The sequence below is a fragment of the Dicentrarchus labrax genome, unplaced genomic scaffold (genome assembly GCF_905237075.1).
Source record: "Dicentrarchus labrax unplaced genomic scaffold, dlabrax2021, whole genome shotgun sequence".
NCBI classification, from domain to species: domain Eukaryota; kingdom Metazoa; phylum Chordata; class Actinopteri; family Moronidae; genus Dicentrarchus; species Dicentrarchus labrax.
The window spans coordinates 8,884,533-8,899,570 of record NW_026136712.1 but is presented as its reverse complement, the minus strand read 5'-3'; the positions used below and the strand labels follow the sequence as shown (position 1 = coordinate 8,899,570).

At 39.7% G+C, this 15,038-nt stretch overlaps 1 protein-coding gene across 1 annotated transcript; it reads left to right on the top strand.

Annotated features, from left to right (window-relative positions):
* Window positions 1-905: 905 nt before the first annotated feature.
* On the top strand, window positions 906-14,943 carry sh3bp1 (SH3-domain binding protein 1). The gene is made up of 18 exons (XM_051417751.1): window positions 906-1,283; window positions 4,245-4,287; window positions 4,630-4,734; window positions 4,817-4,893; window positions 5,310-5,421; window positions 6,013-6,089; window positions 6,177-6,264; window positions 6,406-6,474; window positions 6,622-6,712; window positions 6,809-6,945; window positions 7,949-8,060; window positions 8,452-8,533; window positions 8,610-8,690; window positions 9,350-9,463; window positions 9,911-10,008; window positions 11,482-11,653; window positions 11,814-12,151; window positions 14,160-14,943. Exons 1-18 carry the CDS (start codon window positions 1,234-1,236, stop codon window positions 14,444-14,446), a joined length of 2,133 nt encoding a protein of 710 aa, XP_051273711.1. The 5' UTR covers window positions 906-1,233; the 3' UTR covers window positions 14,447-14,943.
* Window positions 14,944-15,038: the final 95 nt, after the last annotated feature.

The window sequence follows — 15,038 nt, the reverse complement described above, 5'->3', positions numbered from 1 at the left end:
AATATAAAGTAAAAAAATATATATATAGATTGTTTACATCTAATTCCAGCAGTTCTTATTTATAACTGTTTTGCTTGGCTAGCATGGTAAATGGGTTAAAGTTAGCAACTAGCAAGTGAATATGGGGCATTTAACAGTTAAACAACCAGATTATTCCCCCAGGAGTTATAGAACAAACACTAAGCTAAAAGGAGAATGAATACTGGAGTCAGCACTGTTTGCTACAAGAAGTTTTAACTGGTTATTAAAGTCTAGATTTCATACTGATGTTTCTATATGACTGACATAAACATCAGTGAGAAGATTGGTTGTTTCTGTTTTGTTATTTTTTATTCTTTGCGGTGCAAACACTTCAACCTTTGTCCACAGGGGGCGCCAGAATCAACACAAAATGGGAACTCCATGTCGCTGCTTTAGGCTAAGCATGAAAACATAGTAATTACCTCAATGTTGTGTGTACAGTGTGTTTCTGCTGGCCAAAGATTTGTTATATTATTGCAGGCAAAAAACGTACACTTAAAAAAGTCCCAACATTTAAAGAGGAATCGGAGGCTTGAAATAAAGCCACGCTGAAATAAAAATAATTTTCAAACTGACTTAAAAAAAAAGATACATTTACAGCCAACATTGATAGTTTCCTCTTTTAGTCTTCTCACATCCTTTTAACTCCTAAGCATTTAGCATTTACAGAAGTACATACTAACCACAACCTGCAAAGCAGACATATTAACAGCAGACCTGTGGCATAATACTGCACCATTTTGGTGTGTTGAGATTCAATATGCAAATGTCTTATTACATAAAGATTTGCCTTCTCGTCTGGTTGGAGGAAAAAGATTTTGTTTATGTGAAACTGAATCAAAACTAAATGTACCGCTATTATGCACCAAGTCACCACATGTGTCTTTACAGCACTAACTTTTAAATCATAGTGTGAGAGCAGAAAAATCTCTCTTCCCCCTCAAAGCTGACACTTCATCCGTTCAACTTCCTCATTCATCGGTTTGTGTCAGGCTTAAGAGCACGCTCCTGAAACCAGAACGAAAACTGGCGGCCCAAAACACACACACATATACACACAAAGACAACTACCACAGAGGCAGAGGCGACAGGTCTGTACCTTCTTTCCCTGATGAAGTAACACAGCTGGACCCTGTGTGGACGTTCTCAGAGCAGGATACATTGTGGGGCTGAGAAGGTCAAGCAGAGAGGTGGTTTGACTCCACTGCCAGCATGCTCCGGCAGTCTCTGAGCATCCTGAAGCAGTTTGGCTCTGCGGCAAAGTAAGTGACTGATTTCTCCTCTGATATTGTAGAATATGTTGGATTGAAGCTGTAATATGCACACTGTGTCTCCCACACTCACATGTACACTGAACTCAGGGGCTTTCAAGAGCGTGTGCGAGCCCAAAAGGGGGGATGTTTTGTTGTAGGATTTTGGTCTGATGATTTACACATGACCATGTCAGGTTTAGGAATCATGTTTTAATTTATTTCAATTTCTCAGTGAGTGACTATGGTTACATACATTTCAACTTTTGAAAGAAGAAATATCTCAACATCTTATAAATAAAAACTTCATAAGTAATGAAACACTCCCTTGTTCAGGGCACTGTGAGGCTTTTGGTGTTGGATATGGTGGTTAATGTCAGCTACAGATATCTAAAAAAAGACAACTTAGGTAGTCCGCCCTTGTCCAACCATTACACATTTAGCCTCTTCCCGTAACTGTTTCGTGTAGCTTTTGTTTAGCCAAAGTCTCACTTTAAAGCTGCTGTTGTGGGTCACTGTTACAAATCTTTCCTCAGGAATCTGAGCGTTAATCTTAGGATGGATCATTTCAGTTATAAAAACAGAGAAGGCTCATTCTATTTTCCTCAAACACAGAAACTTTTATGGACTTTCACAAAGCCTGTGGGAGGTCCTGTGCATTATTTACCTGCTTTACTGGAGAAGTTTTCATTTAATCTGCGTATTCTGCTTTGAGGAAATGTTGAATTCTGTTCTCGTTTTCACTGTTGCAGACGCTGTGTTGAAAAGTGTTTAAAGCTGGCTTGCACAGAAATTGCTGGTTCCTCTTTAATGTGAATCATGATGTGTGGGTTTTGAGGGAAACCTCAGGCTCTTCTATGCGTGAAAGCCAGAGAGGTTCTACTCATCTGATTCAACAAACTGACTTAAGTTTGTGGTGTATGTTGGCCACACACACACTGTGAAACACTGTGGACATCTAACTGAGGGTTGGCACTCTGTTGTGACATCTCTCTGAGAGAAAACACAACTTTAACAGTTTGTTTGATCGAGAACCTTTATGTTCCTTCATGTGCTAAACAGGCTGACCTGATCTAGAAAGGTTCCTGTGTATGAAAGTGACACAAATGAGCGGGTGAACAAATCACACCTACACCCTGTTTGGTTTTTTTGGTACAAACTTGCATGCAACATGGCTAAAGGTGTGTGTGTGTGTGTGTGTGTGACGCACTCTGGTTTAATAATAAACCTACACAGCGTGCATCTGCAGCAGAGCAACGTGGGCTACCACAGCGGCATTTTACCCAGTTCTCAGTTTGTACTCATGCTATGACCTTGATGAGATTATCACTTGTGTAGAAAACATGAGACTGATGCACACACGCAAGGTATCTGCAATAATGCACGGAACTAACAAACAGGTAGTGTATCTTATGTATGAACAGAGCCCAATACCTCAAACAATGTTTAACAATATATTGATTATGACTGATGTGTCAGTTTTCTGTGTCACTGTGGTCAGGGTACAACCCCTATTATATGAGAACTGAACAACACAGACATACACACAGACTTTTAGTTTCTTAGTAAACCATACATCACATCTGCTCACATGCTCTGATGTAATAATGAAATAATCTCTGCCTGAAAAAGGGAACTGGTGTGTGGTTCAGATACTTTGGGGAATTCTCCTGTTTGTGTTTTTGGAACGTCAGATGTCAGGTTCACTGGTGGAAATAAGAAACTGCACCTTGGAGGTACTCAAGCTCATCTCACCTCTTTGTGAACTGGGTTGGGCTTCCTTTTGGTTGCTTGAAGATGTTCTCAAAGCAGCAGAGGAGTTTGTTGTGTTTCACCTCTGTTCATCTCCTTCCCTCCTTTTTTTTAAACGTCTGTGAGCAGAGACGGGAGAGGGTGTTTTTTGTTTCAACCCCTCTCTCCTCTCTCTGAAAAAACCACAGCTGCAGCCCTCACACTCCAGCTTTAGGTTGGTGGCTTCATGTCAGGCTTAAAAATGTCCTCATTAGTCAGCCACCAAATGTATTAAGAACTCAAACTGTGGTTTCTATTTAATTATCATCTGATTATTATCTGCCTTAATAGCAGGCAGCTTGTAAAATCCTGTTTCTCAGACTGTTTCAACAGCACACGAATGCAGCACAAGTTTGAATTGTTTTTCATTCAAATCTAACATAGAAACTATACGCTGAAAGATAATTTTTTTGTATAGGGGAGAGTGGGGTAAGTTGAGCCAAAGGGTAAGTTGAGCCACACCTTGTTGCTAGGAAATGGTAAAAAACATTGATCATGTGACCAAATATTTAGGAGGAAGGCATCATTTCAGTGGTGAATGTAAGAACCACATGGGTAAAGTGGTTAGATATTTATTTCCAAAAAATCATTTTTCACTCTTGAAAGTGAATTTAGTCTATCATAAGTTTCATGAGAATTGTGTTTAGACCAAAATAGATAATATTAATTTGTTTTATACATCAATTGTGGTATCTATGAACTATAACAGGTCATAAACCTAGCATAAAAGTGCACCATTTTAGCTGTGGGGACTAATAAAGTCAAAATGGTAGGGATACAGCTCAACTTACCCCGCTCCTATGCTTTGGACATGCTATATTATCACAGCAGTTATGTTTACACTCATTCTGTTTGTTTGAAGGGATGCACAACATCCTGAAATATATGCAGATATATTAGTTAGGGACAAAACTATGATTGCCTTGATGTAGTGATCCTAAATATGAAAAATGGCTCATCTTACCCCACTCTCCCCTACTATATTTTTAGACTAAATAGAGAATTCGAGATAATGTCCCCAGATTAATCGATAATAACAATAATTGTAAATTGTCATCCTAAATTAGAATAAAAGGGCATCAAATATCATAATTGTTGTTGACCAATTATTGCCAGCACTATTTTTGACATCTGTTTTGACACCTGTATATTCACTGTCTCACACAACAAACACTTCTGCAGGTCACAGGATGCCACTGAACTTCTACACGAGGACCTGGTTTTGGTGAGAATCCAGTTTCATCCCTACAGCTTTTTTTCTATAAATGACTAATTATTACCAAGTGTAGCTTTAGCTGCATTTTGTACATTTTAAAACGTTATTGTTCCATGAGCTTTTGAAGATACACCCACCTAAACTCACACACCAATCATTAACAGCAAGACAACATAAAAACACATTAAACATACATAACAAATTACCACAGCATACCTTATTTTGAAAAGAACACAAGTTAATGACATTAAAGGCACCAGAAGCAGCACTTGGTGATTAACTCTTTAACAGACACTGACATGTGCAACAGCTTTGCTGCCGGTTAACAGATCACATTGTTTCTGACTGAAGGTGGAGCAGCGGGTGGAACCGGCCAAGAAGGCGGCTCAGGTCCTTCACAAGAAGCTGCAGGCCTGCATGCAGAGTCAGCAAGGGCTGGAGGCCGAGAAACGAATGGTACTGAAACTCCTGAGTTTATGAGTCTGTGAAACATTTGATTGGTTGCTGGAAGGTGTTACATCCGCTTTTGTCTCCACAGAAAAAGCTCCCTCTGATGCTGCTGTCTGTCAGCATGGCGGAGAGCCTTAAAGACTTTGATGCAGAGTCTTCTATCAGGTGACAGGTTTGATCCTCTGCAGTTATCCATCCCTCCCTCCATGCTCTTGACCTGAACTCTTGACTAACAGCCGTGTTGACTACTGTCATGAGAAAACCTCATGGCTTTAGTACGATGGTTTTCAGTTCTGGGTGAAAAAGAAACAGGATCCCACACACTGTCTACAGCTTGTGACTTGAATCTATTTTTTAAAATTCTATTCATGTATTTTATTTTTATTTTTTATTTTTGAGGCTCTGATAGTGTAGCTGTATGTGAGTTTAGTTCTTGTTGCAAGCTCTCCACATTGTGCAAGATCCTCTTGTGTTTGTGTTGAATGGTTTCTTTCCAACTCATATCTCTTTTAAGATCCTAACTTAAATGTGTGTGTGTGTGTGTGTGTGTGTGTGTGTGTGTGTGTGTGTGTGTGTGGCAGGAGGGTGTTGGAGATGTGCTGTTTCATGGAGAAGATGCTGGCCAGCATGCTTGCAGACTTTGAGATGAAAGTGGAGAAGTCAGTTCTGGAGCCACTCAACAAGCTCAGCGAGGTGACAGTGGCTTGTACTGCGTGTTGTTGAACAGAGACTAAATACTAGAACACTGATGGATTTGTGAATGGAGAAATGTTTAATGTAGGTTAGTTTTAAGATCCAATATGACTGTAAAGAGCCAATAAGGAGTGAGCTGCCATAGTGATGGGACTTCTTGCTTATTTTAGCAATAAGAGTCAAACTGCTCTTCACATAGTACCACTTCAAATTCAAGATTTTTCAATTATGTTTGGTACAAATACCTTAAATAAAATGAAAACATCAATAATAATCACACTTTATGGAACATTTTATTGGTAGTGAATTATGTTTTGCATGTTGGTGAAATAAGATGAATGTGCTCAACTCCCATTAAGCCTATGCAAACGGGGTGCTGAATCGTAAATGTGTAAAATCATAAAACAAAGGACAAGGACAGCACTTCCAATAAACTTTACAAAAACAGAGTTTCCTTGTATTTTAAATCATGTTACTCTGGGCCTGAGCTTGTGACCTATAATTAATCCTACCTGTGTGTATTCATTGTGTAATTTCTCTTGAACCAGTTTGAGTTTTTACCCCAATATTTGTATTTGTTTCCCCTTCTAGGATGATTTACCAGAGATCCTCAAGAACAAGAAACAGTTTGCAAAACTCACAACAGACTGGAACAATGCACGAATCAGGTGAGTTACACAGCCGCAGTGTGTTGCAATTAATCCACCGTCAAAGAGGTTAATTTATATTTGACAAATTTCTGTCTGTGTGGTCAGGAGCCAAGCCAGCACTGGTCCCCAAGCAAAGCAGGATGGGCTCCGGGAGGAAGTGGAAGAAGCTTGGAGGAGATTGGAGTGTATCAAGGTACCAGTGCTTCCTTTCACAACCACCTGAGCTGCAGCAAGCGTCCACCCGTGGTGCAGTGTTGTTTAGCAAGGCACTGAACCTCTGAGGACTAGTAGGGTAGGTTTTACCTTTCACCTCTCTGTTTTTATGTCTGTGTAGGACCAGTACTCTGCAGATCTCTATCACTTTGCAACTAAGGAAGAAGACTACGCTAACTACTTCATCCGTGTAAGTTGCAGTTGTGATGCGGTGTGCAAGCAATATAATAATACCTTTACCTCACAGAAACTGCGCATAAAGCTGTAGTCTAACCACAGACTGCTGTATTTACATCAGTCTTGCAAATTTACCTCTGTTTTTTTCCCCCAATGACAGCTTCTTGAGCTGCAAGCAGAGTACCACAAAAATTCACACGAGTTTCTGGACAAAAACATCAACGAACTCAAAGAGAATCACAGTCAAAAAGGTGAAGTTAGTTTGCACCAGTCTGAGCATGAATTTACTCCACTGTCATTGCAGTATTGTGCACTTATTTCCTCTTTGTACTTATCTGATTCCACAGGGCCGCCGCTAACCCTCTCTAGCCAGAAGGTCTATGGGGAGCGTCTGCTCTCTCATTTGTCTCAAAGCAATAGAGAAATCGCTGCACCAATCCAGGAGTGCATTCACATGCTGCTGAGAACGGGCATGAGAGAGGAGGTAGGACTGACAGGATCAGACTAAAGCGCTCAAAGTGATAATCATAACCTTCAGTGTGATAAGCATGTAAATTACTATTACTATTAGTACTATTACCTTGGGGCTCTCCAGTAGCTCACATTAGTAGGTTGTGTGCCCCATGCACTAAGGCTGAGTCCTTACCCATCATCCCCTCTGTCTCTCTTTCCTTTATCCAGTGTTCAGACCACATTTACAACTGATGTCCTTTCACTTGATTACGTTTTCATTTTAAATAATGTCTAATTTTATTGGTGCTAGATTTATTTCCTCCTGGGCACTGCAAAGAGATTTCAGCTGTCAGAAACCAAAATATCTGTGGTCCTTAAACTTCTATATACACACGTTTAAAGATATGGTAATGGACATTTTGCATGTAGATACAAATCGTTGATGTCTTATGAAGTGTCTTACACATTATAATTACATTTGCAAAGATATGTATTCATTTGAAAACAAGACTAAAGGTCTACAGCCACGCTAGCAACTCTGTGAGGCTGTTTTGGTACAGTGGTTCTTTGAGCTACATGCTAACGTCAGCATGCTAGCATGCTAATGTGAAGTATGTATATTGTTTACAATGATGATTTTAGTTTATTGTGCTAGTATGCTAACAGTTGCTAATTAGCACTAAACACAATTTTAAAACATTCTTGTATTATAAGATACATATATATATATCTATATATACATTTTCTATTTATATATATATATATATATATATATATATATATATATATATATATATATACTCTGTTAAGTAGTATTTCTATTCTTTAACATGTTTTTTTTTAAGTCTTGACATGCACTGCACTGCTCTGCTTTTTGCAACTTGGAATAAAACCGTATTAGACCTGGCCATGGAACTGACTTGTACTCGGCATGGCTGGTCTTTACTGCGACTGTGCTGTTATCTCCTAGCTCTCCAACTTTAACACTCCTTTTGTCCATCTTTGTCTCTGTCCTCTCCTTCCTTGTCCCGCAGGGTCTGTTTCGTCTGGCAGCAGCAGCCTCAGTGGTGAAGAGGCTGAAGACCTGTTTGGATCAAGAAACGGTCGACCACAGCGAGTTCAGCATGGACCCTCATGCTGTGGCCGGTGAGGATGCGTGTGCTTAGATTGCCTCTTACTGTAGGTGTAGTTTTCGTTGTAAGGGCGAGGTCTTCCTCGCCTGTTCAGCCAACGTGACTCTCACAGCTCAATCTAACTGCCCAGTTCCTCTTCTGTTAGCTGCTCCAAATACAGCCCCATGTTGCAGCTTCCAGTAATGTAAAAAAGGCTACATCATTTCCTGTGTGCTAGAGAATTTTTAGATCAGTGATATGAATGCTGACTATAGCATGAATCACTGTGGGAGAAAATATCATGTGTTTTTAATAACTAATATTATATATCTAACAACACAAAAATGGACAGTACAGTAAGTTAACATATTACCTCGGCTTATTTAATTACAAATAATGATTCATCTCTGAATGTGTGGTGTTAGGAGCTTTGAAGTGCTACCTGCGAGAACTTCCTGAACCTCTCATGACCTTTGAACTCTACACCGACTGGTTTAAAGCAGCAGGGTGTGTATAATATCTACACCATTTATCTCTCATTTTTACCGTGGTCTGTTTCTGAGTTTGAGCTCTTTCCTCACAGGGAAAAAGACCTGACGGAGAAGCTAGAGCAGTTCAGAGTACTACTGAAGAAACTGCCACCTGAAAACTACAACAACCTCAGGTGTGTACACAGTGAGGTGTCTCTTTGCACTTCTGTTTTCTGTATCTGGCAGTGACACATTTACAGTATATGTCAATGTCACACTACTATCAAAAAGGTTTTATCATTTCAGGAACAAAAAAAGACATCCTCGTATTCAACTTAAATTAAATGCATTTTAGCCACTAGCAGCTTTATGGATGAAGCTCTGTCAGTCAGTCCACCTTTCTGGTCAGATGGAAGTATCAGCCACCCACTTGTGGCTCAAAGTAGCAATGTCTTTAATTATGCATAACTTTAAGCCTTCATATAATTAACAGGTATATAAAAATTCCCCACCTGTACAGTTGTCATGACCTAATGGAGCCTCAAGTGGCCATTTGAGGAACTGCAGTTTTAGGCCCTTCTCTGTTGACATTTTTCAGCCACAGAGGTTGCTGCTTGATGCTAACACTCTGAACATGGTAAACATTACACCTGGGGAACATCGGCATGTTAGCCTGGCAGAGCTGCGAGCGTGGCTGTAGACTCTTGTTCGGTTTATCCAACAGGTTTTAAATGGGTAGTTAAAAATAATTTTACATTTGGATATTTTACTTCCTATCTGGTAGCATTAATAAGTCATCTACTACTTGCTTACTGTGACAGTGGACTACAATCTTTCTCTTTCTCCCTGTCAGGTACCTCGTCCAGTTCTTGTCTCTGTTGTCTGAGCAGCAGGCTATAAACAAGATGACGCCCAGTAACATTGCCATTGTCCTGGGGCCCAACCTACTCTGGCCACGAGCTGAAGGGTGCGTAGTGACCAGATCCATCTTCCTGTCTTTACCCTGCGTGTACTATTACCATACTCCATTCACACGTGTTGCCCTGTCCTGCCTCCTCTTCCTCTTTCATCATCTTTGTGTCCTAATATGGAGGAATAAACATTAGTGACATTTCATCAACCAGACCAGTTAGTCACAAGAAGCTGAACCACAACATCCTTTTAACAGATGAAGCATGAAAGATGGTTGATTGGTTAACACTTTCTTTGCAATGGGGATTTTTGTGTGTATTAGTTACAGGAAGAGAATGCATGAAAACTCACAGTGGTTAAACCTAAATGGAGATTTTCCTAGCTGAGGAGACTGTAGTTTTTACTTTAGTGACACCCTGGTTGAATATGACTGAAAAATAACTCCTTTACTCTTACTTTCTCTAACCTGTCTCACATATCCTTCTTCTTTTTGCCTCTTTAGGGAAGCTGCTCTGTTTGACATGGCCTCGGCTTCATCAGTACAAGTGGTGACGGTCATCGAGCCTCTTATTCAGAACAGCTCCAGCCTCTTCCCCGAAGGTATACAAACACCAAACGCTGACGAACCCCTTTATTGTGACATCAGCTTTCAGTCTTTAAAGGGATATTGTAAAGCAGTAGTTACGTAGTTTTGGCATTTTATCATGTGCTAATGATAACAATGAGTCAGATGATCAGATCATTTGTAAACATCAAGGCTCAGGAGAAACATTATCTCTAGGCCCCTACTGACAGCTCTGTTTATCCTACTCTTTGTGCACTGTGTATGTATTAGTTCTTATTAATTTGTTATTAATAAATAGGTCATAATAATTAGTTTGTGTTACTGCGTTTAAACCCATATTTATTTAGGAATATGTATCTTATGTGCACAAGCAAATCTGAAATGATACAGGTTATAAAACCAGATGTGAACTCTTCAAGAAAAGAGACTCAATATTATGTATTGATGCATGTGTCATCCTAATGTCCCTATATCAGAAGTGGGAAGTACAAATACTTTATTATTGTACTTAGTTTTTTCAAGTATCTGTACTTTCTACTCCTCACATTTTGAATACAGGGTTATTACTTTAATTTTTAATGCATTATCGATTATTATTGTTTCTTGCATCATTGCATGTCTTCCCAACATCAAGATGGGTGCATATTGTGCATGAAAGTAACGTGACGGAGACTCCACCCAATTTGTTGGCTTTGTACAGAAACAGCCGGTAGAAATGTCCTTCAGAGAAACCAAGAGAGTACTTTTTCACTTTTAGTTGAGTAAGTAGAAGTACTGATTCAGTCACTTGAATCAGTACTTCTACTTTTATTGTATTTTTTTTTTTACATTGTCCGTACTTCAAATTGAGAAAAGAATGTGTGTACTTTTGCCACCTCTGCCCTGTATTTTTTTAAATTACTAGACAGTATTTACTAATATAACTTGACAACAGGCAACTTTGAGCTGTCCTGTCATTAGCTGCTGTTTTCATATGTCTAAAAACATAACATGAAATGTGGTTAATGTACCATGTAGACATTGCCTTATTTTTAATGTAGTGAAATATTGTTAAAATGTATAATAGATAAATAGAAATTAACAAATGTAAGTGTAAATGTAAATAAAGGCACCCTTGGCTTGTATTTAAGCCACCCTGATGTGCCACTTCACCCATTCTGGAAAATGCTAAACTAAACTTTTTGTTGAAATCAAACTGAAAGTCACCGCATCTATTGCACCCATTGCACCCATTGCACAGGAAATGCAAACAACTACTTCAACTGCAGCAGGTCAAAGTTGAACCAGAAAGTCTGTCTGTTTATACCAGACAGTTTGGGGATTTTTTACCTTTCAAAATAGATTTAGTCTGGTCATTTGACTTCTCCTAATCTTACCCAGTTCTTGGTAGCGTTATTTGATCTCAGCAATACATTCGATGGCTATAATTTATAATTATTCTTTAAATGAAATAGTGTCTATTTAATATCATACATTTAAAGTTTTTCACTTTGTTTCATTTTGATCAGCAATATCCTTTGAGATCCCAGAAATTCCCGAGGTCCCTGATGGGTCTCTGCCAGCTCCTGTTGCCCAGTCTCTGATCTCAGAAAAGGAGAAACTGAGCAGAACAGTCTCCTCCTCTTCATCCACAGCCTCCTCCTGCTCCTCTTATCACCTCCCGCTCTCAAAGTCAAACAGGTACTGCTCTGTAAGGGCAAAATTAACAGTATGAAGGTTAAAGGGTTAAAGCTGTCCTTGTTTTGCTCGTTAGTGGCTCCAAATGGTGGCAAGAGATTACCGTGTGGAGTATTTGCACCTCATTCCAGGATTTTAACCATTGTCTTTTTCTTTCCATCAGCACAGCCTCTCAGGACAGTGGTGGCTTCTTCCTGGTGAAATCTGGCTCTGTGAGTCGCAGTGGCACCTCCACATGGGCCAGCCCTGTCGCTGAGACAGCAGCCTCAACCCATCAAAACACAACATCCAGCAGCTCATCATCCGTCAATCCCAGCCCCGTCATGGGCTCCAGCACTTCCATTGCCTCTAGCTCGACAGCAAACCAGAGCCAATCCCCACTCCCTAAAGCAACAGGAGCAGCCCAGAAGCCGTGCTCAGATCAGAGCCAGCTGGAGCCAATTTTGGAGGCACCTCCAGATTCTCCCAGAGCATTCGTGAAAATGACCTCACCGTATAAACGTGAGTCCACTGGCTGTCCAAACCTCAGATGTTGACTTGTTCAGTAACACAAGGCACCCCAGCACACTGGTTAATTTCGTTTTCGTGATTTGGTTATTAAAGGTTTTTAAAAGATTGGTCAAAATTTGAGTTCCTCGTAATAGGTCAAGCTCCAGAAACAATGGATCCTGGATTTCCCAAAATGCAAATCAATAGTGTCTTTTATTACACGCTTCCCACCTTTCAAACTTCAGTTCACGACATTCTGTTATACATTTGAAGCCAAGACAACTCTGATCACATCACCATGACATCTTCAGGGGTGTTTCCTCAGATTTTATAAAAGTCCTGTCAGAGCCAGAGAGGTCATTATTCAAGTCTTGTTACAGGTTGAATAGTACTCCCCATAACAAGTAAACCAATCTTCAAGTGTAAAATTGGTGTAGTGCCCCTTTAAATGGCCCAAACCACCAACGATGTTGACCAACAGTGGCAGGAGCCGCGCACCAGCACGTCCCATTATATAACTCTTTTTATTGTGTAAATATCCTGTATAGTTTGTTTTTACTTCTACCATTTTTCCTCTCACAAAGTCAAAGTGGCGATTTGTTAGGTCAAGCTTACAGACAGAGAAAATAAATCTACTGTTCTTGTTGTAACAACCAGGAAGTACACAGGAAACAGGAAGCCTCACGCCACTGACCAAAATATCTCTCTTGGGTCTCTTGGGTAATGCGTCATCGCTCACATTGTTGCAACTGCCTCAGTGGTGGTTGAGGCTGAAATACTTTCTCTTCTTCTCCATTCTCATCCTGATATGCCTGACTACAAAACGGATCCCCTTGTCAGACTGTTTAATATGTTTAATATACTGTTCTCTGATGTTGTGTTAAGCAGTAGTGTTTTACCATGTTTACTATCACATAACCGACTGAGGTATTTTATAGTGTTAAGTGCAAATCACTTGGTAGAGCATATTCAATTCAATTCAATTCAATTCAATTTCCCCACCAACATTGAAAAGTTCTTTAAGTTTAAGCTAAGTTTGTCTTCCAGTTCTTCTTACTAATTTGAGAGCAGCACTCTTTTGCAGCAGCCACTCAGACAAATGTTAGACTTCCTTCCTTCAACTTGAAAGCAGGATACTGGTCGTCTAAACACTGATGATCATCTAAAACTGGAAATTCAAAATCCAGTCAGATACAATCAGATATGATCATCATACTTTTTTAACATTTAACATTTATAAGTTCTATATCACATATAGAGTTTCACTGAGGACACAAAAGTCTGTAGATATAGTCCTCAACTTGGACTGTATTAATTATATTTATCACAATACATTTTTTTTGTTAAACACTATTTGGCACCAAATATAATTTCTCTTGGTTTACAAATTGATTAGAAATTGCAATTTGCAATTTTTTGGTTAATTACATTTTTATGTTAGTTTTATGTTCAATAGGCTAAATCTAATATTTGCACAGTCTTATCACACTTGTCTTTAAAATTCGGTTTGAAGTCAAATTATGCAACTTATTACTAAACAGCTGCTACAGTGGCCACATGTGACAGTTACAGGATAATCATACTAAAATGCATGCAGTGCTAAAATGTGAAGAAGAGTCGTAGAGTCCCAAACTCTTTTAACAATACCTTTGAAAAGTTAGCAAACATTAGCTACTGTAAGCTACTGGTCAACATTGTGTTGTAGGAGGAGGAACCATTGACAGAAGTGGAATATAAATGATGTGTCCTTAGTGTATAATAACCTGAAAATAAGAATTAGAATGAGCTGTTTTTATCTGCAGAGGGAGCAGGTCCTCTTCTACAAAGTTGTTTCTACAGTAGCCCAGAATGGACAAACCAAACACTGTCTCTAGATAAGGCTTTTTTGCATCTTTCTTGAGTTTCGCAGCCACTGTATTTTCTCCTACATGCTTGGAAGTGACGATGAGGAGAGTTGGTGGCAATCTGCAACTACCACTTCCTTATAATCTCACTGTCTGTTTCTTTTGTCATCCTACAGCAAAAAGAGCTTTCAACTTGAACAAAGCTAACCAAGGAAACGAGCAGATGGCAGTTCATTTCTCCAAACCCAAACCTGCAGCACCTCCCAAGCTCCAGGCCCCTCCACCTCCCACCACACCCCTGGCGGCTGCGGACACGAGCACCCAGCCGACACCCGCGCCTCGAGCTCAGACGGCCAGCCTCAAAAAGCCTCCTCCGAGAAAGCCTGGAGTCAAAGCCCCGAACTGCCCCCCGCCACTTCCTCCACCATCACAGGCAAAAGCGGTTCCTTCTATAGCACAGTGAGAAAAAAATGACTAATGTGCCGTTCGTTAATTGTGTGAATTATCTTGTTGTAGTTCTTTCAGGAGTAACATAACACCCCCATGACATCACTGTTGGTTGTGGTTACAGGTGCGACAAAGCACTCTTTGACACCTATAAGTGAAGCTGGGGTCAGAAGCTTGAAACTTTCAACCAGAGAGGGCTGTAAAGCACTGCTTTTCAGCCTGCGGTTATGTTACTCCTTAACCATTGCCTGGTAGTGAAGAGCAGCTGATAAACATTTTTGTATTTTGTAAAAAATAAAATCTACCCTTAGATTTATCTGCATTGTTCATTATTGTCAATCTGTGCAATTCAGTACCTCCCTGGACTCATTTTAAGTTGAAAGTTTGCAAATTAGTTATTTTTTTGTTTCTGTGACCAATATAATTTATTTATTCTTCAAATACTGATGTCCTATATTTCCCAGAATGCAAAAAAAAAAAAAAACAGCTACACAATAAACTTTTTACAAACCACCTTTGAGATGTACGTTCCTTTAAACCAGTGGTTCTCAACTTTTTTGGTGTCAAGGATCCTCAAAGGCCACTGATAAGGTGTAGTTTCAGGGACC